The sequence below is a fragment of the Theropithecus gelada genome, chromosome 11 (assembly GCF_003255815.1).
Source record: "Theropithecus gelada isolate Dixy chromosome 11, Tgel_1.0, whole genome shotgun sequence".
NCBI classification, from domain to species: Eukaryota; Metazoa; Chordata; class Mammalia; order Primates; family Cercopithecidae; genus Theropithecus; species Theropithecus gelada.
The window spans coordinates 68,942,335-68,966,917 of record NC_037679.1 but is presented as its reverse complement, the minus strand read 5'-3'; the positions used below and the strand labels follow the sequence as shown (position 1 = coordinate 68,966,917).

Below are 24,583 nucleotides of genomic sequence, written 5' to 3'. Positions count from 1 at the left end.
CCAGTCATGGAACCAGGAGCCACAGCTCCACTTCAGTCCAGGCCCGGTGGTTCCAGCTGTGTTCAAAGTATGTATGTCAGATTCCCACCAAATCCCAAAGGGAGGGGCTGCTGGAGATGAGAAGAGGCTGGCCTGGACCCTCGCCTCATCCTTCCACCTGCCCCACCGTCCGTCCTGCCCTACACCCAGGCCCCTGCTGGGCTCACAGCTCCCCAGCTGCTGTCTCTCCAGTTCCTCAAACCACTCAAACCTGCTCAGAACTTCTCAGCCTCATTTCTCTCCCAAAGGAGGCTTCTCACCAAAGACCACGTCTCCTCCTCCAAAGTCCCTCTTCCCACCCAACCCCTACCTTCCCTTCTTGGGGCTCATCTTCCCCCTCCTTTGTGTCATCCCACAGGCCCCCTTGGACCTGGCTCTCCACTGCCCTTTCCTTCAGAACCCCACTCACCTAGCCCTGGCCTCTTGGCCTGGCTTAGTCCTGTGAGCCCCATCTCTCCCAGAACACTTTACATACAGGAGTGCTATTTTTTTTTTAAAGGTAGGGCCTCCCTACCTTTTTTTTAAAGGTAGGGATTCCACTTTATTATTTTCCAAGATGACTGTCTACTTGCTCCAACACTGTTAGCAATTCATCTTTTTCTTTCTTTCTTTTTTTTTTTTTTGAGACGGAGTTTCGCTCTTGTTGCCTAGGCTGCAGTGCAATGGCACGATCTTGGCTCACTGCAACCTCTGCCTCCCAGGTTCAAGCGATTATCCTGCCTCTGCCTCTCGAGTAGCTGGGACTACAGGCATGCGCTACCATGGCTGGCTAATTCTGTATTTTTAGTAGAGATGGGATTTCACTATGTTGGCCAGGCTGGTCTCAAACTCCCAACCTCAGGTGATCTGCCCGCCTCGGCCTCCCAAAGTGCTGGGATTACAGGCGTGCGCCACCGTGCTCGGCCGTCATCTTTTTCACACTACTTTTCTTTTTTTTTTTTTTTTTTTTTTTATCACTCTGCCGCCTAGGCTGGAGTGCAGTGGTGCAATCTCAGCTCACTGCAACCTCTCAACTCCCAGGCTCAAGCAATTCTCCTGCCTCAGCCTCCTGAGTAGCTGGGATTACAAGCACGTGCCACCGCACCAGGCTAATTTTTGTATTTTTCATAGAGATGGGGTTTTGCCATGTTGGCCAGGCTGGTCTCGAATTTCTGGCCTCAGGTGATCCTCCCACCTTGGCTTCCCAAAGTGTTGGGATTACAGGCATGAGCCACCGTGCCTGGCCCTTCATGGGGGCGTTTTGAAGTCTAACTTGGTTTTGCAATTTCCATCCCCAGGCCCGAGTGGTACCTTTGTCCTCTCCTCCAGGCCAGGGGATGAAAACTGCCCTCGCCTCTGGGCCCGGGGATGCAAACTGTTCTCTGCTCCCCTCTTCCCACCGCCCCTTCCCAGGACCCCACTTCAGGTTCTTCCCCAGCCCGGCCTGTTGCTTTCAGACCAGAGGGGCTGAGCTGACACCTGCACTCCGAGCAGCCACTGGGCTAAGTGCGCTGGGCATTTCCCAGTCAGTTATGAAAGCTGGCTTCACAAGTAGGAATTAAAACCACCCCTGTTTTGCAGATGAGAAACCGAGGCTCGGACCTTGGAGCCCAGTTCATGTTGGAGCAAGTGAGGGCACTGAGCCTGTACTCTTAACCCCAGGGCTCGACTGGCACAGGTGGACGTCCAGGCCAAGGAGAGCAGGCCTTCTGGAACCAGGAGAGGGTGAGGAACGGCTGCGACCCTGGCAGGGGTGTGGTGGGAAGGAGGTGTGGAGCAGAGACTTGGGGGTTCCCATCTCCTCCCAGTCCTCTTTTCTGGGAGGGTCAGAGCAGGGAGGCCCCTGGGGGTGCTGCTTACTGTGTGGTCCTCTCCTCGACTTGGGAGGAGGCTCACAGGAATAGAGCCTGGGTGGCCGGGTTTGTATTTTGTCTTTCAATTCCTTACTTCTGCCACAAATATTTCTCGTCTTTTCTGTTTGTTTCAAATTGAGATCTTCAGTAACCACTGCTCAAGTAAGACTCTGAACTCTGTGTGTGTGGAGGACGCTGCCCAGTTCAACTGCTGGAGTGATTCGAGGAGCCTCGTTCACAAGCACAATGACTTTCCCCACGGCAGCCCTTCTGGAAGGAGCGGCCCTGTGCCTGCTGCCAGAAGCAAAGGCCTCCCTTCAGGGCATGGCACAGGCTGGTCCACCCCATCCCCAGAGTTGAGGGAGAGCCTCCCAGTCCAGGGAGTGCTGGGGAATGAGGCGCAGCCGGGAGTTGACCTGCTTCCACCAGAAACAATGGAAATCCTGCCCAAGTCCAAGTCTAAAGGCAGAGCCATGGCCAGTTCCACCCCAGGCAGGTGGACTCCTCGGGGCAGCATCCTATTGGCAGAAACAGTATGGCCTTCTGAGCTCCATGCTTTTTTTTTTTTTTTTCTGAGACAGAGTTTCGCTCTTGTTGCCCAGGCTGGAATGCAATGGCGTGATCTTAGCTCACTGCAACCTCCATCTCCCGGGTTCAAGCCATCCTCCTGCCTCAGCCTCCCAAGTAACTGGGACTGCAGGTGCGAACCAACATGCCTTTTTTTTTTTTTTTTTTTTTGACAGGGTCCCACTATGTTGCCAGGCTGATCTCAAACTCCTGGGCTCAAGCAATCCTCCTGCCTCGGCCACCCAAAGTGCTGGCCTTAACTTTTTCACATGGGAGGAACATTTCTTCATAACTTTTCCATTCCACTTTAATGCACTGCATGACATCCCAAGCTCAAACAGCCTTTTGGTGTTGGACGTCTAGGTTATCGGTACATCTTTGTACCATTCTATTATTTCTATCTCCTGGGTCAGAAGGCAGAGCGGTACATTTCTGGAAAGCTCTGCAGGGCCGGTCAGGACAGGGCCTTGTAGGCCAGGGAAGGATTTGGCTCTTAGTACTAAATGCAGTGGCCACTGAAGAAGGTGGACGATTCTCATTTCAGGTGTGTGTTTGTAAATGGTCTCTGCACAACGAAGAAAAAAATGGGCTGGTTTGGTGACAGGAAGGGTGGACGTGAAAGCAAAGTGGATGGCCACAGGTTCAGGAGGCCAGCAGGACCCAGTGCCCTCGGTCTAAGGCATAATCAACTGGCAGAATAGATGGCATCACCAGGCACTTATCTGAGAACACTGGAGAAGGGCTAGATGTGTCTGGGGTTTTTTTCTGATGGGGGTTTGGGGGAGATCACTCATTAGTCTTGGCTGTGTTGAGCTTCAGGCGCCGTGGAGATGTCAAAGTGGTAGGGACATCAGAATCTGGACTAGAGCTGCAGAGCCAGGAGTTACTGACGTGAGGATGGCAGCAGAAGGCAGAGGCCTGGCTCACATCACCTAAGAGGGCCTGTGTGGTGAGGCCTGGGCCCAGAAAACTAGCACTGCTCCATTACAACCAGCAGAGGCCACAGTAACTGCAAAGTACCCACAGAACCCCATGTGTATCAGCAACCCCGATGGGTCAAGAGCTGTACATGTGAGCTGGAAGCCAGCATCGGTGGCCCAGCTGCTTAGGGCCAGATGCTTGGTTTGTCTCAGAAGCAGGAACTGCATTGCCGCACAGCTTGAGCACCTGTACACAGGGTACCCCCGCCCGCCAGCCTCCTACTCTAAGTGTTTCTAGATGGAAATGGAACAGGGGGTGTTTAGGGGAAATGAAGAAAAGGGAGCTGCAGTGTTTAGATCAGTTAACTGGGAGAAAAGGAGAAAAACAGCTCTAGGGCAGCGTCAAGGCAGCGTCCTGACATAAATCCAGGCTTTTCCATCGTGAGCCTGATGGCTATAATATGGAAAGTGGCCCATTTCCAGTCATTTTGCTGGAGATCACCTGGAATGCCTGCACTGGAAGTTATGGGCATGGAGGATTCCGGCAACTCCATTTTAATACAAAATACCGGAAACCAAACAAGTGACCATGAACAAACGAATGATAGGGAATTTACACAATCAGCTACCCAGAGCGGTAAAAAAACTCCAGCTACCTGCTGAAAAAACCACAGATGTATCCTTTGAGGTAGACATTGTGTTCTGAGTGACATTAAGGCATCAAGTAAACATCCCTCTAAAAGGAAGACATTACAATGTAAAATCAGTTCCCTAAAATCCAACTCCAGAGCATCATGGCTGAATTCAGTCGAGGTCATCAAGAACTGCTAAGGCCAATGTTTTTAAAGGCTTTACAATATCTTTTAAATGATTGCTCTATTTTATGAACACCAAAAACTACCTAAAAACCCCAATGAAAAAATCATATCCATAAATACGGATGTATAGACTGTATGTATTGCACAAACATCTCTTCCGCCCCATGAGAGACACACTGGCTGTGTCTGCCAGTCACGTCTGCTCATCCGTGTGTCCGATTCCAGCATCTGACTCTTGTTCATGGTCAGCTGTGACTTTCCAGGCCTAGTACCTTCCCTAGAGAGAATGTGTGCTGAACAAGGAACAGAAAGCAAGGGTTTTTTGTTGCTGTTGAGATGGAGTCTCGCTCTGTCGCCTCGGCTGGAATGCAGTGGCATGATCTCGGCTCACTGCAACTCCCACCTCCCAGTTGAAGCAATTCCCCTGCCTCGGCCTCCCAGGTAGCTGGGACTACAGGCAAGTGCCACCACGCCCGGCTAACCTTTTGTATTTGAGTAGAGACGGGGTTTCACTATGTTGACCAGGATGGTCTTGATCTCCTGACCTTGTGATCTGCCCGCCTCGGCCTCCCAAAGTGTTGGGATTACAGGTGTGAGCCACTGTGCCCAGACAAGTCATCACTTCTGTATCAGTGCAAGAAGTATCTCCTAGCAGTGGTTTCAGCACCATCTATACTGAAGGAATGGACCTTTGTAGAAGAATCTGCCAAAGAATAACCTAGAAACTACTCATTTCAAGTCAGCAGAAAAAGGTGCTTAGCAACAATAAAACCCATATAGGTATCGGTAACTACAACACAATAAAAATACAAAACGCAAATACCCTGGGCCCAGAGGTGTATGGGCCACAGTAGAAATAGTAAGAGAGTGGAAACTTTAAGTTTAGAAAACAAATTATTGTGGACCACTGCAGAGCAGAAACATTTAATTAGGGCAGTGAACCAGTGTAACATAATTTGAATGCTAATGATTACCACCAGGCTTCAAAAACAAAAAAATTAGGCTGGGCGTGGTGGTTCATGCCTCTAATCCCAGCACTTTGGGAGACAGAGGAGGAAGGTGGATCACTTGAAATCAGAAGTTCAAGACCAGCCTGACCAACATGGAGAAACCTTGTCTCTACTAAAAATACAAAACTGGCCAGGTGTGGCGGCTCATGCCTGTAATCCCAGCTACTCGGGAGGCAGAGGCAGAACCACTTGAACCCAGGAGGCGGAGGCTGCGGTGAGCCAAGATCACGCCACTGCACTCCAGCCTAGGCAACAAGAGTGAGACTCTGTATCAAAAAAAAAAAAAGAAAGAAAAAGAAAAAAATTCAGGCCAGGAATGGTGGCTCATGCCTGTAATCCTAGCACTTTGAGAGGCTGAGACAGGAGGATCACTTGAGCCCAGGAGTTCGAGACCAGCTTGGGCAACATGGCAAGAGCCCTTTCTCTACTAAATTAGCCAGGACTGGTGGCACACACCTATAGTTCCAGCTACTGGGGAGGCTGAAGTGGGAGGATCCCTTGAACGTGGGAGGTGGAGTTTGCAGTGAGCTGAGATTGCACTGTTACACTCCAGCCTGGGTGCCAGAACAAAGCCCTGTTTCAAAAAAAAAAGTTTAAATTCAGTTCACTGTGGTTCCAATCGAAAGAAGGGAGAAACCATTTTCCTAAGAAAAATGAATATAACCTATAAAATGTGATCAAAGAAAACAGCCAAGCCTGTATGTGGGAGATGTGGATTAAATCAGTAAAAAGCCTGTCACCAACAATGCACTTTACAGCAGTCAATCAGAGAATCTGTAACAAAGCCAGGAAGCCGTGCTGTCGAAGCAGGATTTTATTTCACAATTACTGGAATCTGAAACGAGGAATGCAAGAGACAGCATGCGTGGTAAACGCACTGCTCAGGTGATCAGAGCCAAAGAGTTGCAAGAAAATGAACAAGAGATGAAGGACATGGTTTGCAGCTCAATCTGTTTCTACAGCACAATGGAAGTGAAAGATAAGGCAGCCCTTAGACTCAGGATTTTTAATAAACTCTGTTTTTTAATAACCATGGAACAATGCCCTGTAATTAGCTGTAACTTACGGAGATGTGGAATCTTGAACACGATGTGATGAAAACTAAACCTCAGAGGAAGAGTATAGTAAAAATACAAGTCATAATATTATTGCTGCTAGGAACTTGTTCCTGTTTGTAGAAATGAATGGCAACCTGTACCACGCTGATATAATGGTGGGAGAGATTTCTGGCCGGTCTGTGGTTCCGAGTCTCATCTAGTTTCTTCAGGCTCAGTGCTTCTCCCTCTGGGCACATATATCCCAGAAGGCTATGTGTAGCCAAGACATTCCCAAGACACTAGATGCCCCATGTGTCACACCCCTGCCTTTAAAAGGTTAGCCAACCAGGTGACCTTCTAAGGTACCTTTTAGGTTTTAGAGATGGGGTCTCACTCTTTTGCCCACGTTGGACTCGAATTCCTGGGCTCAATCAATCCTCTTGCCGCAGCCTCCCGAGTAGCTGGGACTACAGGCACGTGCCACCACACCCAGCTTGAGGTTCCTTTTGGGGCTTGGTAACATACATGTTGGGATCAGTCACTCACAGACAATGCTCCATGGAAATTCTACCAAAATGCTTCCTGAAGGAGGAAAGACTCATCTCTTGCCACTTTCTGGAATGCGTCCACGGACGTCAGACTGTTCCAGGGTTCTAATTTGTTCACAGTTCTTTTCTTCCAGAATACAAAAGACGTAATCCTTTTGGGACCACGAAATTAATAAACTCTGAAATCCACTGCACCAAGACCTCTAGGGTGGTTTTAACAGACTAAGTTTAAATGGCAATTTTAAAAACTGAAAAGCTTTCCTCACATTTCTAGAGTCAACACTGGAGGCTGACAATTAAAGGTGAGACAACAGGAAACCACATGCCCCATCACAGGTACAACCTGTGGTTCTTAGTACTGACCTTGAGTTGATGCGACTGTTGTTATATTACAAGATTATGCAGCAGCGCCATAAACACGTGCCCATCAAAGACCCTTGCTTGGGTAAAAAAGGCATGAAAGGGCCTCTCACCAGGTGCTGCAGACCACAACACCTAATGTCTGGCCAAACTCTGGATGCTTTCAATGATGAACCTGAGCAGGCACTGCTGAGCCGCCCGACAGTGCCCCGGGCACCGACTGTAACAGAGCCCTGTAAGACTGCCTGGCGGCTGGGATCAGAAGCCTCAGCATCCCTTGTTCTCTGTGCTTATGGTACCCATGAAGTCAGTTCCAAGCAATTTTTGGATGTCCATAAGGCTGAGAAAAGAAAGAAAACATAAGAGTGATCAGATCAGCAGTATCTGGAGCATGAGGAATTAGCCTTGTTTTAACTACAAGCTAAAAGAACAATATAAACAGCTGTTTCATTTCCAGCTAAAAAAGTCTGACCCTAAGCCATAAATGAGGCACTTGATAACTTTTTAGTTTTGAGTACTAGCCCTAAGAAACACTCTCACATGTGACCTGTGAAACCTGACCCCGACACTCTCACTGATCCATGGCCAAGTGGGTTTAGAAAACGCTGTTCCCTGTGCCTGTGAGAGTCAGTATATGAGGGCAAGTGGCCTATGGCGAACGCCTGCTCTAATTCTGTTTCACTCCGTTTCCCAGTGTCATCGGACCACGAGGGAGCCAGCCCTCATTCTGCAGCATGTGTCCTGGGGAATGCACTCCAGGCACCAGGAGGTCAGGGTGGCCCCGGGTAAAGGAGGGCAGAGGGGACAACCAACAGCGGGGGTGCTTCAGTCATCAGCTTCCTCAGGGCAGGGGAGGCAGCATTTGCTTCTCTGTGCTCCCCACGGTGCCGTGCAGAGAGGTCCAGGAACAAAGACACTGAGAGGCAGAGAAACAGATACACACACGGCAGGGAGGGGAGGGGAGGACACCCACAGGAGGGAGGGAGGGAGGGGAGGCGAGGAGGAGGACCCTACAGGAGGGAAGGAGAGGAGGAGGACACCCACAGCTGGGAGGGGAGGAGGAGGACACCCACAAGAGGGAGGGAGGAGGAGGACACCCACAGCTGGGAGGGGAGGAGGAGGACACCCACAGGAGGGGGGGAGGAGGACACCCACAGAGGGGAGGGGAGTAGGAGGACACCCACAAGAGGGAGGGAGGGAGGGGAGGAGGGCNAGGGAGGGAGGGGAGGAGGGCGGTAGGGAGGGAGGGGAGGAGGGCGGTAGGGAGGGAAGGGAGGAGGGGGGCCGGTCTCCTGTTCACCCGGCTTCGCTGTCTCAGCAGCTGGAGCCTAGACCTACTGCTCTGACCCCTCTCAGCAGCTGTGGCCACAGCTCTTCTTAGATTGCCCAAAGAGGGTGGACAGGCATGCAGCTTAGTAGGCAGAGGCCAGAGCAAAATCACTTCAAGGTTTGAGGCCCAACCAAGGACTGGAACAGCCCCTGCGTCAGGGCTCCCTGCTGGTCAGGGGAAAGAGGAATACAAGAGAAGAGGAACAAGGAATAACCCGGATGGCCAGAGAGCAGAGTCCTCGCAGGGCGATGAGCAGGCCCAGGGGAGCTGGGGCTGGGCAGAGTCTGTCTTGCCTGTGTTGGCCTGTCTCCTGGCAGACTTCCTACCTTGGGCCGGTAGCCCTGCTTGGCCATAGTCTTTGCCTCCTGCTGCAGCAGGGCATCTGAGAGCTGCTCGACCCGCCGGGCCTCCTCCTCTTCCTCCTCCTCCTGCTGGTCTGCTTCCCATGCCTGCAGCCGACGTTCTGCAACCTGGATGCCAAGAGCAAAGTCACCCCCGAGACAAGGCCCACAGGGCAGAGCCCTGCCTCTGATGAGGAGGGTAAGCCCGTGGTCCTACCCAGACTGGAGAATCCAGCTGAGCAATAGCAATGCAGGTCCAAGGAACAGACGGGAGCACACGGGACTTGAAAGGCTGTACGCATGGCATGTACCTTGTAGAAAGCTAGAAAGGCTATACGCGTGGCGTGTACCCCGTGCAAAGCTGGAGAGGCCTGTATGTGTAGCGTGTACCTTGTGGAAAGCTGGAGGCTATACGCGTGGCACATAACTCATGAAAAGCTCGGCATGTGGCCTGGTGTTTGGACGACTGTTCTGTCTTATGTATCAAGGACTGAAATGAAGAGAGAACTGTGGCCCCCAGGAAGCCAACTATTTGCAGAAGCAGACAGAGTAAAGAAAACAGACAGCAGTGCCGGCCTCACCCATACGACATGGAGGATATGGAGGGAAAGAAGCCCCAGTCACGAGGATGAGGACTGCAGCTGGGATGGAAAAGGTGGCACTGTGTTCTCAAATGCACGCAAGTCCTGCCAGGCAGTCCAGGGCCTCTGAACCCTGTCCCAGGATGATGCGAGACCCGCAGCAGGCCCACTGCCTCCTGCCCTCGGGATCAGTCCCACCTGGGCTTCCAGCTCCTGCTTCCTGGCCGATTTCAGTTCTTCACTCTCCTCTTTCTCGCGACGAGCTGACTTTCTCGCCTCCTCGAGATTTTGAATAAGTTGCTCCCTGTGTTTCAGGGATTCCTCTTGTGCCCGTCGGTTCTGTTCAATCTTCTCTTGTATTTGCTGTTGCCTCCCTGTCAGAACCTAACCTCGGCAGAAAGAAAAGGGCAGCTTTGAGGTTGGCACAAAGAAAAGGGCAGCTTTGAGGTTGACCCTAACAGATCCTGGTTCCACAAGCCTTGGACAGGCTGCAGCTACAGCAAGGCCCAGCCTCATCCTTGGGCCTCAGGCCCAAGTACACAGACAGAGGCAGAGCCAGACTACAGAATTTGCTCTCATGTCGGCCACGCCTGCCAGTATACAAGACGCGTTTCCCTTGCACCCCAACACACACAAAATGTATCCAGACTGTGTGTTATGGAGAGACAGCTGAGTGCCAAGAAATCAAAGGAGACGGGGATGGAGCGCTCTCCCCAGGGACACAGAAACCTTGCAGCAACAAGGTGAGTCTCCCTCCTCTCAGAGGGTTCCAAAAACAAGAGAGCCACAAGCCGCACAGATGACCAGAGGCGGAGCCGCGGTGATCCTCTAACCTTTTGAACCTGCTGTGTTTGAGACCTGGCCCCAGAGCTGTGTGACGCCTCAACTCCAGCCCAGGCCACAGTCAGGAGCAAGAAGCCACCTGACACTCTCCACAGTGACGCTGCAGGGCTGGGGGGACAGAAAGTGGCCGCCATCAGGAGGAAAATCAAAAGGCACTGGAAAATTCTTAGTATTTACAAGAGCAAAACATCACCAATCAGGACTCGATTTCCTGTGGATTCCAAAATACAGCATACTACCAGACACGACATAGAGGTTCTCATTCAAAACCACTTCACAACAGCTTTCAGCCCATGGATGCCACACTCTCTTCTCCCAGATTTCCTGCGGTTGGGGTGTGTCTTCCACACACAGTGTACACACTGACCAGGAGAGCAGTTACGTCCTCCAGTTCACGGCCATCGTCTACCCAGAGCGGGGAAACGCGTGGGAAGAGCCTCAGGCACCAAGAGGCTCTCGGCAGCGTTTCTCAGAACGGCTTCCCATTAGAAAAACACAGCACACCCGTAAGAGGGAAAGGAAAGACAGCGGGTGACAGAGGACAGTCCGCCATACAGCCCCGACGTGGTGTTTATAAAGATGTAACAGCATGTCACAATGCTTGAAGTCAAATAGCACAAGACGGTAAGAAATACATGTAGAAAACAGGTCAGGCATAGAAACAGAAGAGCAGATGGACGAAGCAGCTATGGCTGCGTACAGGATGGGCTCTGGGGTACTTTTTTCCATTCCTACTCTCTGTACTTCTGAATTCTTTTCTACTAAACTCATATTAATTTTTCAATGATTTTTAAAGCCCACTTAAAATGACCAGAGAAGACTGTTCCCAGAGCATCTGGCAGGGTGACTGACCATGGACTTCCAGACACCTGCCCAGGACCCAGTAGCCCGTCCACATCGCCGCAGCTGGGATTACCTCGCTCATCAGTTTGTCCCGTGCGCTGCGCTCTCGGGCCCACTCTGCCTCTCTCTTTTCCCACATCTCCTTGGCCTCCTCCCTGGACAAACACAAAAGGGACGACAGCAGGCTCCTCCCCGCCCTGGCAGGAAGTGAGCTACAGAACAGACAGGGCAGCAGGGCACATGGCTGCTGCAGGGCCACCCTGCAGATAAACATCCGCACACACTTTGAAAAGATTACAATTAAGGACAGCATCCCATGGAAAGTACTGTTGAAAGTTTTTTATTTTTTTATTTTTGAGATGGGTCTCACTCTGTTGCCCAAGCTAGAGTGCAGTGGTGCGAATCTAGGCCCACTGCAACCTCCACCTCCCAGGTTCAAGTGATTCTAGTCCCTCAGCCTCCTGAGCAGCTGGGATTACAGGCATGCATCACCATGGCCGGCTAATTATTGTATTTTTAGCAGAGATGGGTTTCACCATGTTGGTCAGGCTGGTCTTGAACTCCTGACCTCAAGTGATCTACCTGCCTTGGCCTCCCAAAGCGCTGGGATTACAAGTGTGAGCCACCGTGTTGGAAGTATTTCAAGTTACCTTTTTAATACCCCCATCTCCTTATAAAAAGCAACTGGGGCGACTTACACCGTGGCTGTTTAACACAGAGATGAATGAAACCATCAGGACCTGGAGAGAAGCAGGGCGCTGCCTGGGCCTGAGCCCTGCCACCATGCGCCTGTGTCACTGACAGCTCACCCTGGACCAAGTGACCTCTTCGAGTCTCCGTGTCTCACAAGCCACCACTTGGCTGGAAGTCAGGACTCAGTAAGATGAGGCCTATAAAGCACTTGGCACAATGTCCAGCATGCAGTAAGTGCTCAATGTATGCTACTTATTATTTGATGATTTCAATCTACTAATTTAATCTTTAGGACCCAAACTCAGTTTTATATACGTAAGCAGCATTCAACATCTCTGTAAGAACTTCCTTCTGGCTGGGCATGGTGGCTCATGCCTACAATCCCAGCATTTCGGGTTTACACAAGGTGGGCGGATCACAAGGTCAGGAGTTCAAGACCAGCCTGGCCAAGATGGTGAAACCCCGTCTCTACTAAAAATGCAAAAATTACCCGGGTGTGGTGGCGGGCACCTGTAATCCCAGCTACTCGGGAGGCTGAGGCAGAGAATTGCTTGAACCCAGAAGGCAGAGGTTGCAGTGAGCCAAGATCACGCCACTGCACCCCAGCCTGGGTGACAGAGCGAAACTCCATCTCAGAAAAACAAAAAACAAAAACAAAGAATTTCCTTCCAAACCTCTCAGATTTCAGATGAACACATCGTTACTCTAAACCTTAATGATTTCCACCTCAGATAATACAAGGGAAACACCCCCAGAGGCCAGGTCCATTATGAAGATGTGCTCCTCGGGAATGATGGACAACATACACAGGTATTTCTTCTTCTTTTTCTTTTTTTTTTGAGACAGAGTCCCGCTCTGTCACCCAGGCTGAAGTGCAGTGGTGCAATCATGGCTGATCAGAGCCTCAACGTCCTGGGCTCAAGTGATTCTCCCACTTAGCCTCCCAAATAGCTGGGACTACAGGTATGAACAACCACGCCTGGCCAATTTGTGTATTTTTGGTAGATACTGGGGTTTTGCCATGTTGCCCAGGCTGATCTCGAACTCTTAGGCTCAAGCGATCCACCTGCCTTGGCCTCTCAAAGCGCTGGGATTACAGGTGTGTGCCTCCACGCCCAGCCAATAGATATTTTAGTAACAGGTGACCCATGGGGCATTTCAAGGTACCAGAGTCTAGGCCAGGAGCGTCTGGCCCAGTCAGTGGCCGCCACTCACCTCAGCAGCACCTGCAGCTCTGCCTCCCGCGCCCGCTCCAGTTGCAGCTGCTCCTCAATGGCCTGCTTCATCCAGGCTGCATCGGCCACAGCTTGCTCCCGCCTGGCCAGGTTGAGGCGCTGGCTCTCGTCCTCCTTCTCAAGCAGGGCCTGCAGGATCCGCCTGTCTGCCTCCTAGAGGAAGCAGAGGGTGGCATGTGGCTGGGCTGGACAGAGCCCTTCTGCAGTGAGAGCCTACAGAGGGACCTGCCCTCCCTTTCCTTTCTACACAGACATTAGTGATCCTACACAGTGTTCTCAAGACAGAGATGGGAAAATGCTGAATTATTTCTGGAATAGACCGGGGATAACCACGAGGTGTGGTTCAGACACGGCACAGGCCTAGGAGCTTCCCTCTGGCTAAAGGGAGACTCCACCACCACCACATGCCATCGGACACACCTGGTTGCGCAACTCTTTGGAATACAACTTGGCAAAAATTCCACTTGTAAGAATAAAGACCACAGTGACACAAAGGTGCAAAACACTCGTTGCAGCTTTTATATAAGAGGGAAAAACCAGAAACAACCAAAATGCTCCTTGGTGGGGAATTAGCTACTATGCACATAGACATAATGGAAGCATTAAAAGAATGCAGGAGGCTGGGCACGGGGGCTCATGCCTGCAATCCCAGCACTTTTGGAGGCTGAGATGGGATGATCACTTGGACCTAGGACTTCAAGACCAGCCTGGGCAATGTAGCAAGACCCCGTCTCTACAAAGCATGGTGATGCACACCTATAGTCCCAGCTACTCGAGAGGCTGAGGTGGGAGGATGGCTTGAGCCTGGGAGGTCGAGGCTGTAGTGAGCCGTGATTGTGCCACTGCACTCCAGCCTGGACAACAGAGCAAGACCCCATAAAAAACAGCTGCACACCAGGACCAACTGTGCCACTGTGCCCCATATTGCGTCTGTCCCCCTCACTGCAAGGGAGCTCATCAAAGTACTTAAGAATATGAAGGAGCTATTTGAAAAGAACAGGTTCAATCTAAGTATAATGACCTTTTTTTGTTTGTTCTTTTTGAGACAGAGTCTCACTCTGTTGCCCAGGCCTGAGTACAGCGGTGCGAACTCGGCTCACTGCAACCTCCACCTCCTGGGTTCAAACAATTATCCTGTCTCAACCCCCCAAGTAGCTGGGATTATAGGCATGCACCACCATGCCCGGCTAGTTTTTGTTGTTGTTTTGAGAGAAGTCTCACTCTTGTCCCACAGGTTTGAGTGCAATATCTCGATCTTAGCTTACTGCAACCTCCGCCTCCCGGGTTCAAACGATTCTCCCGCCTCTGCCTCCCAAGTAGCTGGGATTAAGGCGCCTGCCACCACGCCCGGCTAATTCTTGTAGTTTTTAGTAGAGACGGGGTTACACCATGTTGGTCAGGCTGGTCTCAAACTCCTGACCTCAGGTGATCCGCCTGCCTCGGCCTCCCAAAGCGCTGGGATTACAGGCGTGAGCCACCGCGCCTGGCCATGCCCGGCTAGTTTTTGTATTTTTAGCAGAGATGGGGTTTCACCATGTCGTTCAGGCTGGCCTCAAACTCCTGACCTCAGGTGATCCGCCTGCCTCGGCCTCTCAAAGTGCTGGGATTACAGGCATGAGGCACCGCGCATGGCCAATCTTTTTAAAAATTAGAGATTTAGTGTTAATTGAAGATGTTGAGGAATGCAACCTCAATTAGATTTAAATACAAAAACAAAAACAAACCTCCACCTCTCTGTATGTAAATATATCTGGAAAGATGTACACCAGACAGACACCTCTGGGGACAGACAGAGATTGCAGGCACTGGTCAAGGGGGATCTCACTTTGCGTTGTGCTGTTAAGTAACACGTTTACTGAAAAACAATTTGATGTTCTGATATCTGTATCTATCCATCTATGCTGGCAAAGGATCCTTACGGTCAAGCTAATTAACATATCCATCATCTCACAGTTGGTTTTTCTGGTGACAACACTTAAGATCAACTCTCTTAGCAAATTTCAAGAATACAATAAGGTATCATCAGCTGTGGTCAACATGCTGGACACCATTCCCGGATCTCCTAACTGAGGGATGTACCCTTTGACCAACATCTCCCCTTTCCCCCAACCCCTCACTGTCTTTTCACTCTTACGAGCATACACTCACATACTAAGCAATGGAAGACTTTTTTTCAGAAGAGGGTAAGAAAGATGTCAGGCTGTCTCTTCAGACTTACCAACTCCTCTTGGATCTGCTGTGTGCGTCTGTTGAGTTGAGCGTTATACTGATGTCTCAAGAAGCGCCTGAAGGAGAATCAAATGTGTGCTGCCTTCAGTATCTCAGAAAGAATGAAATAGTAGTTAGACAACTGCTGACCAGGCTGCCTACTTTACGGTTTCGGCAACACAAATGCAAGTCTGAAAAAGCAAGAGGCCCACCCGCCTGGGAAGAGTGGGGGCCTCTGACACACACCCCAGCTCTGCCTTCTGCCGGAAGGCTTCCATCTGCTTCCGCTCTTCCTCCAGCCTCTCCAGCTCCCACCGCTGCTTCAACAGATTCTCCTGCTCCTTCTTTAGTTTGGTCGCCTGTGGTGATGATGAGAGTAAGCTCGACTGAGATCTGAGATCGTGGGAATCAGATCTTCCTTCATTCTCCATCTCCATTTCTCGCAGACACTACACAATGGTGGCCTGGCCATGCAGGTGGTCACGATCCCCTCCCACCACTCACTCACTCATCCCATCTCATCTGAGCCATTTCCTGCAAGGGCCTTTCTGAGCACCGAACTCTAAACTCCCACAGGATCCTGTACTGGTCCACACTTACTGTAACTTAACAACTGTCCTCCACCTGACACAGCCCCCACCAGGAGGTCAGGACTGTGGGCCTTGGTCAGGCTCTATCTCTAGTTCCCAACCCAGTGCTCAGCACCTAGAATAAGTAGCAGGCACTAAGAATGTAGTTCCTGAATCATGGCCTGGGCAAGGGGAGGGGTCACAGGAGATAGGCCTCCCTCATCTAAATAGAAAAATCTAACTCTTTCAAGGAAACTGTACCATGTTCTCCAAAAACAGCTCCTGGACCAAAATGCCTCAAGACCCGAAACCTGCTCCCCATGGAGAGCCGGGTGCCAGACCACCCGACTAAATCGTGTCTACTCAGTGCACTGGAAAATCCAGATTCTAAGAAGGTTCTCCAACAGCAGGCCGCTAAGCACCTCTAAGAGAACAGCTACCGGCTCCGTGTTGTTAACGTTCTGGAATCCAGGCACGCAAACGTGGAGGCTGGGAAAGCGGGAGGCGGAAGGGGATGCGTGGGAGCGGGAGAAGCTGGCTGCTGCTGCCCATTGCGGAACCTCAGCCCTGCTATGGCTCTTCTCAGGGCAGCCCCTCAAGTGCCCATCTCACACTAACGAGCAGCTGTGGAGGAGGTCATGGCTGAGAGGGGCTTGTGCCCACCTCCACCTCCTTCAGTTTCAGCTCCTCCATCTGCTGCAGCAGTGCCTCGGCCTGGAGCTTGTCCTCCAGCTGCCTCCTCTCCTCTTCGGCTTTCATCCGTTCTAGCGCCTCCCTTTGGGCCCTTTCATACTCATTTTCGTACCGTTTGTTCTCTTGCACTGCGGTGGCTTCTTGCTACAAGGGACCGAATGAACACAGGAGGTCAGTATCTGTACTGTAAGCCAACAAAAACCCAGCTTCCTGCCGCCGTTCTGCAGGCCACAGGGCCCAGGCAGATCCTGCCTGAATCCCAAATGACAATGCCCTCAGAGACCAAGTCAGGGAGGGGCTTGATAATGTTGGGTTTCCTCCCCCCTCAACAAAACACTTTCTAAAATGAACCAGGCAGCAAAGCGACCAGTGCACGGAGGTATGGAAGCTCAAACCCAAAGGGGCTACTGGAAGCCAGGGCTGCGAGTTTATGATGCAAATTTCATCAAAAGAGTGACAAAAAAGCCCTTAAAAACACATGTTCTAGCTGGACCCTGTGGCCCACGCCTTTAATCCCAGCACTTTGAGAGGCCCAGGTGGGAGAATCTTTTAAGGCCAGGAGGCCAGACCAGCCTGGGCAACAGAACAAGACCCCATCTCTACAAAAACTAAAAAATTAGCTAGGCACAGTGGTGCACACACGTGGTCCTAGCTACTCAGGAAGCCGAGTTAGGAGGACTGCTTGAGCCCAGCTGGTCGAGGCTGCACTGAGCTGTGAATTGCGCCACTGCACACCAGCCTGGGTGACAGAGCAAGACCCTGCCTCCAAAAGAAAAAAAGAAGACGCATACTCTACTTGCCACCTCCCAGTTCTAGTCACCTGGCCTTATTCTGCCCTGGGAATTATCACATAGGATTCTGGTATGTGTAAAAGCAAACGTTCAGTTTTCACACGTGTCAAGTAAACTGAGAAAGAGTATACTATACTCCTTAACTGGAGTCACTGACGCTGAAAAGGGTAAAGGAATGCAAAGGCGTCAACAGTCCTGCGCAGCAGAATGCGGGGCTATTCCCTGAGCCGCATACCACACCTGTTTTTTTTCTTCTTTCTGCGTTTCCCAAGAGTTTACCACATGCTTCTGGTGAAGGTCCAGCTCCACCTGAGGATGGAAGGGGGAGGGTGTGAATCTCCTCACAGGCATCCAGTAGAGAGCGTGGGGCGACTTCAACACGTACAGTGTGAATGCAAGTCAATCAGAAGACTAAAGGACCAGGCGCTCCTACATCAATCTCCTGAGCTGGTACAAAGTAACAGAGACTTCCTTCCCACTAGCCCTGGGGTTAAGCTGGACGCTGAGATGGAAATACAATTTCGAAGGCCAGCGTGGGTTGGTCTCCTGCATGCCAGGCCCCGGGAGACAGCTGGGTGAGGAGAAGACTCAACCCTGTGTCTGGCTCCCCAAAGCTTGCTCTGCAGAGCAGATGGAAAATGTGCTCCCTGTAGCAAGTGATGCACCAGTGGGTGCAACAAGTTTAGGATTGTTAGTAAGAGATTTGAGCGCAGAGAATCTCCTGGATTAGAAAATGGATCACAACATTCAATCCAAATCTTTTGTCTGGGAAACTGTTTATAAAATTAGCCGGATATGGAGGCGCCCACCTGTAGCCTCAGCTACTCGGGAGGCTGAGGTGGGAGGATCACTTGAGCCCAGGTTCAAGACCAGCCTGAGCAACATAGGGAGACCCTGTCTCTACAAAAAAGTTTTACAATAATCTTTCCCAACTTACAGCTGTGAACACAGGCAACTAACTTGAATGTTCTGAATAAACTTCTCTGATTTAATGGCTCTAGATGATTCCACCAAAGCCAATAGGGCTAAGGAGTCCCCCCACAGATTAGTGCAAACTACACAAAAGCACTAGATGTTCCATTATTTAGTGACTGGCAATTTCTAAATGTAACTACGAATAACGTGAAGGCACCAAATGTATACAAAAACTGTAAGTTGAAAATAAATTAGTAACAGTGAGGGATGATCTCCCTGCAGCCAAATCTCCACTGAACAAGGCCACCAAGCCAAGAGGCCACCCCCTCTCCTGCAGTTTGTCCTCCTCTCCCCTGCCAGCCCAGTTTAGGCCTTCACCATCCCCCAGCTGGGCTGTCGCAGCACCCCTCCCTGCCAGCTGGCACACTGCTGCCAGAGGGATCTCTCTGAAATGCAGCCGGGATCCTGTGTGCCACCCCCAGCACCTTCAGAGGAAGGTCACACAAGCTCTTATGGCCTCTGGCACCGTCTGCCTCGCCGGCGTCATTTTTGGGGTTCTCCCTATCTGACATCCTAGCCTCACCCAGACACTTTCAGCTCCCGGGGCTCACTCTGCTCTCAAGTCTCAGGCCTGGTTCTCATAGTCACATCAACCTAGAACATCTTTTCCTCACCTCTACACACATACATCCCTTCAAACTCTTCCACCCCAGGAACCCCTCTGGGAAGCCTCCCCGACCCCTCCAGAGTTGAGTGCGCTGGCCCATGATCATCCTCTCAGGCTGGCCCAGCACCCTGCATCCTGCCCGGTAATGAGCTATCCACTGTTTCCTGTGCTGGAGACAGCAGAAACCACGTCTAATCCCCATGCCCCCACCTGGTAGAAAGGCAGCAGAGGTTCAATCAACATTTGTTCAACAACTGAATGAACCGCTCAGTGCAGCCTGTGCCAGATCTTCTGCCTGGCGCTCTTTTCAGGTGGCTCAAGGTTCCCTCCTCTGTTTCAACCCAGTACAAGATATGTGTTAAAAAAAAAAAAAATGTCTGGAAACATGATTTCATCTACTTAGGCAAATCAATGGAGGTCTCTGATTTTCACCTCTCGAAGTTTCGGATTGTTCTTTTTCCAGTGTTCATACAAAAGTTGTTCAGCAATCTATCGAGAAAACACAAAATGGAAAGCCTGATGTCAGTTTTCAAATCCATTCACGTTTTGGATGACACACAGTGGAAGTCAGCTCAGGCTATGAGTGCCTCCATTCATACTGTCACTGCACCCACTGTTCAAACCCTTGTGCTTCACATGCACAGCTCTAAGAACCACATGGCACTACCAAGTGACTCTTGCAATGGTGACAAAAGGGGACCAAAATCTGATGCTACACAGAGGTCTTATCTAGGGGGTCTCAAAATAATACAGCAGGCTGAAAAGCACAGATCAGGGCTCACTGTTTCACATAACTACTTTGGAAGGTAAAACAGATTATTCCCAGATCTCTATGGGCCCACAGAACTGGAAGAAAGGAAAAGCACTCAGATGTAATGATTGAAGGGGCTAAAGAGAATACAGCTAACTGATCCAAAACCCAGTCCCTGCACAAGGACTTAAGCTCCTTTCCTGCTGGCTCTGGAGTTAACTGGCCTCTCATCAGACCTGAGCAGCCAGGAATGGCCCTATATGTGCGACACACTCAGGCTGGGGGCACTCCTGCTCCACAGCCTCCTGAAGGCCTCTGGGAAGTTACCAGTTTCCTCTGCTCTTCTCTGGCTGATTTCAGCTTCCCATGCTGCTCCCGGATTCTTCTTTCGTGCAAGTTCATGCTCAGCCTCAGCTCCTCCAGTTCTCTGGCCAGGAGGTCCTGCTCCTCCCGCATGAGCTGCCTGAGCTTCTCCCGTCGGGCCTCCAGACTCTTCCTCTTCTCTTCCTTCATCTTCTCACGCTGATAGGCGTGCATGCTGGGTGAAAGGGGGCCTGCCTGAATCAATCATGCTACAGCCACAGGGAGCGTGCTCTGCTCTGCTGTGTGGGTAAAAGAGGCTGATGTAGTAGATGTGTCATGATGACACAGGAATGTGTCCCCAGCTAAAGTGAAGACAGCAGGTCACAGAATAGTATGCCTAAAAGAAAATCTTGTTTTTGCAAAAAGAAAATGTATACATGTATAAATAATGTATATATTATCCACCACATAAATCCTACAGTATAGGTCTGCTGTAGCCCTACTTGACTGATGAGGAAACCAAAGCTCATACATTCAGCAAGAGACACGGTCAGGATTTCCATCTAGGTCTATCTGACTTCAAAGCCTATGCTTTCAGCCTCCATGTGTTTACATGTATTTCTATAAAAGCAGTTTGTGTGTGTGTGTGTGTGTGTGTTTATTTAAGCACAAATACCAATGAGTAAAAGCATGGAAGGATACCTGCGAGACTGTTAACTGTGGCTCTCTATGGGGATATGGGGTTACAAGCAGGCTTCCAAATTCTATCATATTCTTCTGCATCATTTTATCTTTTTCAATGCCAATGTATGGCTGCATAGATGATCTTTTTTTCCACTTCCAGCTGGAAAAACATCACCACGCAGGTAATTCATGCTGCCTGGCAAATCCTACTCTCCCTAAATCCTTAAGGCCTCATCCCCTGACTGGCAAGTAGCCCCCACCTCCATCCAATCGGCAGTTACCGCAAAACTACCTCCGCTGGTAGGAGGTTTTAGAGCTCCATTCTGCCTGTTTGGAGCTACAGATGTCAGACATCCTGAAGTAACGGCTGTTCTGCTCCCATTGCTGCCGAAGCCGGGCCTCCTGCTCTCGCTGTCGTGCTAACTGCTGATTCATGTGCTGCTGGCTGTACCAGTAGGACGGCAGTGTCGGGAGCGCCATCTGAGAACAGGAATGGGAGGAAAGTGAGCCACTGTAAACCCCGGGAACCCTCACCAGCTTGGCCTCATCCCTTTAACAAGTGGTCACCACCCCTTGGCTGCACAGTGAAATTACCGGGTGGAACTTAAATCCCAGCTCCTTGGGAGGCTGAGGCAGGAGAATCGCTTGAACCCAGGAGGTGGAAGTTGCAGTGAGCCAAGATCGTGCCACTGCACTCCAGCCTAGGCGACAGTGCAAGACTTCGTCTCAAAACAAAACAAAACAATAAACCTTAGCCAGATGCGGTGGCTCACGTATGTAATCCCAACAGTTTGGGTGGCTGAGGCAGGAGGATCACTTGAGGCCAGGAGTTGGAGACCAGCCACATCATGAGACCTCATCTCGACAAAAATCAAAAATTAGCCAGGAGTGGTGGCAGGCCTGTAATCCCAGCTACTCAGGAGGCTGAGACAAGAGGACTGCTTGAGCCCAGGACGTCAAGGCTGCAACGAGCCACGACAGCACCACTGCACTTAGCCTGGGCGACAGTGAGACTCTGTCTCAAAAAAACCCTAAAACATCAAAAATTCTGGACTGCATGCACCCAGCTGTGGGCCAGCCACCACCAGGGACACAACAGACAGACACAGGGATTGTCCTAAGATTGCTAGACTAGGCACATCGGGGGCATTTACGCTCTACTTAAACAGAGACAATAATGTAACGAACACATGTACGTGCCAAGCACTCAATACATACGACTTTTTTTCATTCTTACAATCACCTCGCTATTTGGCAGGTGAGGAAACTTAAGTTCGAAGAGGTGAAGTGATTTGCTCAGGATCACGGAGCCAGGAAGCAAAGGAAATAAACAAGCTGGGTTCCTAATTCATGTCCGTCTGAGACCAAAGCCCACGGTTCTCTACACTGCGAGGGGCTGCCTGTTGGGACCAACCTGCCCTGGCTCTGGCAGCCCCCTGGGAGGGACCTCGCCTGATATAACACTCGGAAGTATTTTGGGCTACCATGGAGGACAGACCTTTCACCCTGCAGATGAAGAAGCTGAGAGCTAGGGAGAGGAGTTGCCTGAGCAATGTAGGGATACAGCTGGAGCCCTGAAAGCAGAGAGCAGTCTCACTCCAGGCACCAATTCCCCTGTCCCAAAAGCTGTCCTCGAGTGCAGGGTCGATGCAGTGCCTGGGTAGCAACGCCTGTCGAATAAGCGAAAAAGCCTGGTCCACGCCAAGAATCTCATACTCGAGGTCCTCCAAGTTTGGGGGCAAACACTCTGCATCTATGGTCCAAATGTAGCCGGCGGGCTGCTAACGTGTGACCTCGGTCTCGAGACCGTGGCAAGCTTCACATACTTTTTTCCCCGCCCCGTAAAACCGCCAGTGGATCAACTTTTGCATCAAGAGTCAAAAGTTTAAGATTCCGGTCCCAGATTGGCCACCCACAAGCTGGTCTACTCCCCGAACACGTCGCATCCCTCTCTCGACCTGAACATGCACATGCAACAAAGGGGGTCACGGCGCGTCGGGAGCAGAGTGAGGACCCAGGAGGCGCCCTGAGCTCGCGTCCGTGGACTGCCGCCCCGGTTCCCGCCCGCGCGGGCCGCCTGCGGGCCCTGCCCTAACGCCGGATCCGGCCGAGTCCAACCCCTCGACTCACATTTCTCTGAGTCTTGGAGTTTCCGAAGAGTCCCCGGCCCGAGTTCCCGCAGGCACGAAGTGGGCGGGCCAGTCCCCCGGTGTAATTCCCAGACGCGCTACAGCAACGCCGGCAGTTTCCGCCCTGGTTGCGCCAGCAACGAGCCCGACGACGGAGCGTCGCAAGGGCCAAGCCTCCTTCAGCGCGAAGGGAGACTGTGTTTTTTTCTCTGGTGCCCCCTCGTGGCCGGCGGGAGATAAACAGCAAACGTCGCTACTCCTTGAACTAGGGAAGGATGGAGGCAAAGAATCTGTCCGTGCACTGCGCGTATTTGAGGATGGTGGTTACCATCACCTGAAGGTGAAAGCGGAAACCAGGGGGAGGAGAATATAAGCCAGTGATCCTCAAACCTGGCTGCGCATGGGAATCACCAGATACCAGCCTGGGCAACATAGAGGAACCCCTGTCTCTAAAAAAATTTTTAAACTTAACCCGGCATGGTGGGACTTGTGGTGCCAGCTACTCGGGAGACTGAGGTGGAAGGATCATTTAAGCCCAGGAGATCAAGGCTGCTGTAAGCCATGACTGTGCCACTGCACTCCAGCCTCGGTGACAGAGCCAGACACTGTCTCAAAAAAAAAGAAATCCAGATACCTTAAAAAAATCCGGCCGGGCGCGGTGGCTCAAGCCTGTAATCCCAGCACTTTGGGAGGCCGAGGCGGGTGGATCACGAGGTCAGGAGATCGAGACTATCCTGGCTAACATGGTGAAACCCCGTCTCTACTAAAAATACAAAAAAAAAAAAAAACTAGCCGGGCGTGGTGGCGGGCGCCTGTAGTCTCAGCTACTTGGGAGGCTGAGGCGGGAGAATGGCGTGAACCCGGGAGGCGGAGCTTGCAGTGAGCCGAGATCACGCCACTGCACTCCAGCCTGGGAGCACAGCGAGACTCCGTCTCAAAAAAAAAAAAAAAAAAAAAAAAAAAAAAAAAAATCCAGATGCCCAAACGAAACCCCAAATCCCATCTGAGAGTACCAGTGTTTTCCAAAATTCCCCAGGTGTGTTCAGTGTACAACTTGGGCAGAGACCTGCTGGCATAAGTAGATGGAAGTTATTGGTAATTTTTTTTTTTTTTTTTTTTTGAGACGGAGTCTTGCTCTGTCGCCAGGTTGGAATGCAGTGGCACAATCTCGGCTCACTGCAACCTCTGCCTCACGGGTTCAAGCGATTACCCTGCCTCAGCCTCTCGAGTAGCTGGGACTACAGGCGCCCGCCACCACACCCGGCTAATTTTTTGTATTTTAGTAGAGACAGGGTTTCACCATATTGGCCAGGCTGGTCTTGATCTCCTGACCTCATGATCCACCTGCCTCAGGCTCCCAAAGTGCTAGGATTACAGGAGTAAGCCACCCCGCCCAGTCAATAACTTTATATTATAGTATTATATTGGTGATGAGTTCAAGAGTGTTCATTCTATTAGTATGTTTTATAACTCATGTGTGCTACAAGCATTACATACCAACTATTCCATTAAAAAGAAAATGAAGAAAAACACTTACTTGTTTGTTCTCTTTTCTTTCATTTTCCTATTCTTTCGTTTCTTCTTCATTTCTCCATTCTATATTCATCTCTGGTTTTCCTGGATGCAGCATCATGGCCTCAGCTGGGTTCAGTGGCTCACGCCTGTAATCCCAGCACTTTGAGAGGCCGAGGAGGGTGGATTACCTGAGGTCAGGAGTTGAAGACCATCCTGGCCAACATGATGAAACCCTGTCTCTACTAAAAATATAAAAATTAGCCGGGCATGATGGCAGATGCTTGTAATCCCAGCTACTCGGGAAGCTGAGGCAGGAGAATCGCTAGAACCTGGGAGACAGAGGTGGCAGTGAGCCGAGATT

General features: G+C 50.9%; 1 protein-coding gene across 2 annotated transcripts; it reads right to left on the bottom strand.

Annotated features, from left to right (window-relative positions):
- Positions 1-5,982: 5,982 nt before the first annotated feature.
- Positions 5,983-22,854, bottom strand: TCHP (trichoplein keratin filament binding). 2 transcript variants are annotated; one of them, XM_025401368.1, is made up of 13 exons: positions 22,709-22,854; positions 20,871-21,058; positions 19,919-20,129; positions 19,273-19,329; positions 17,499-17,567; positions 16,438-16,611; positions 15,452-15,564; positions 15,216-15,282; positions 12,978-13,150; positions 11,143-11,224; positions 9,582-9,767; positions 8,788-8,931; positions 5,983-7,471 (listed from the first exon to the last, which is right to left on the bottom strand). In XM_025401368.1, exons 2-13 carry the CDS (start codon positions 21,056-21,058, stop codon positions 7,439-7,441), a joined length of 1,497 nt encoding a protein of 498 aa, XP_025257153.1. In that variant the 5' UTR covers positions 22,709-22,854; the 3' UTR covers positions 5,983-7,438. The 2 variants fall into 2 exon arrangements, with proteins under 2 accessions (XP_025257153.1, XP_025257152.1); XM_025401367.1 differs by lacking the exon at positions 22,709-22,854 and adding an exon at positions 22,405-22,618.
- Positions 22,855-24,583: the final 1,729 nt, after the last annotated feature.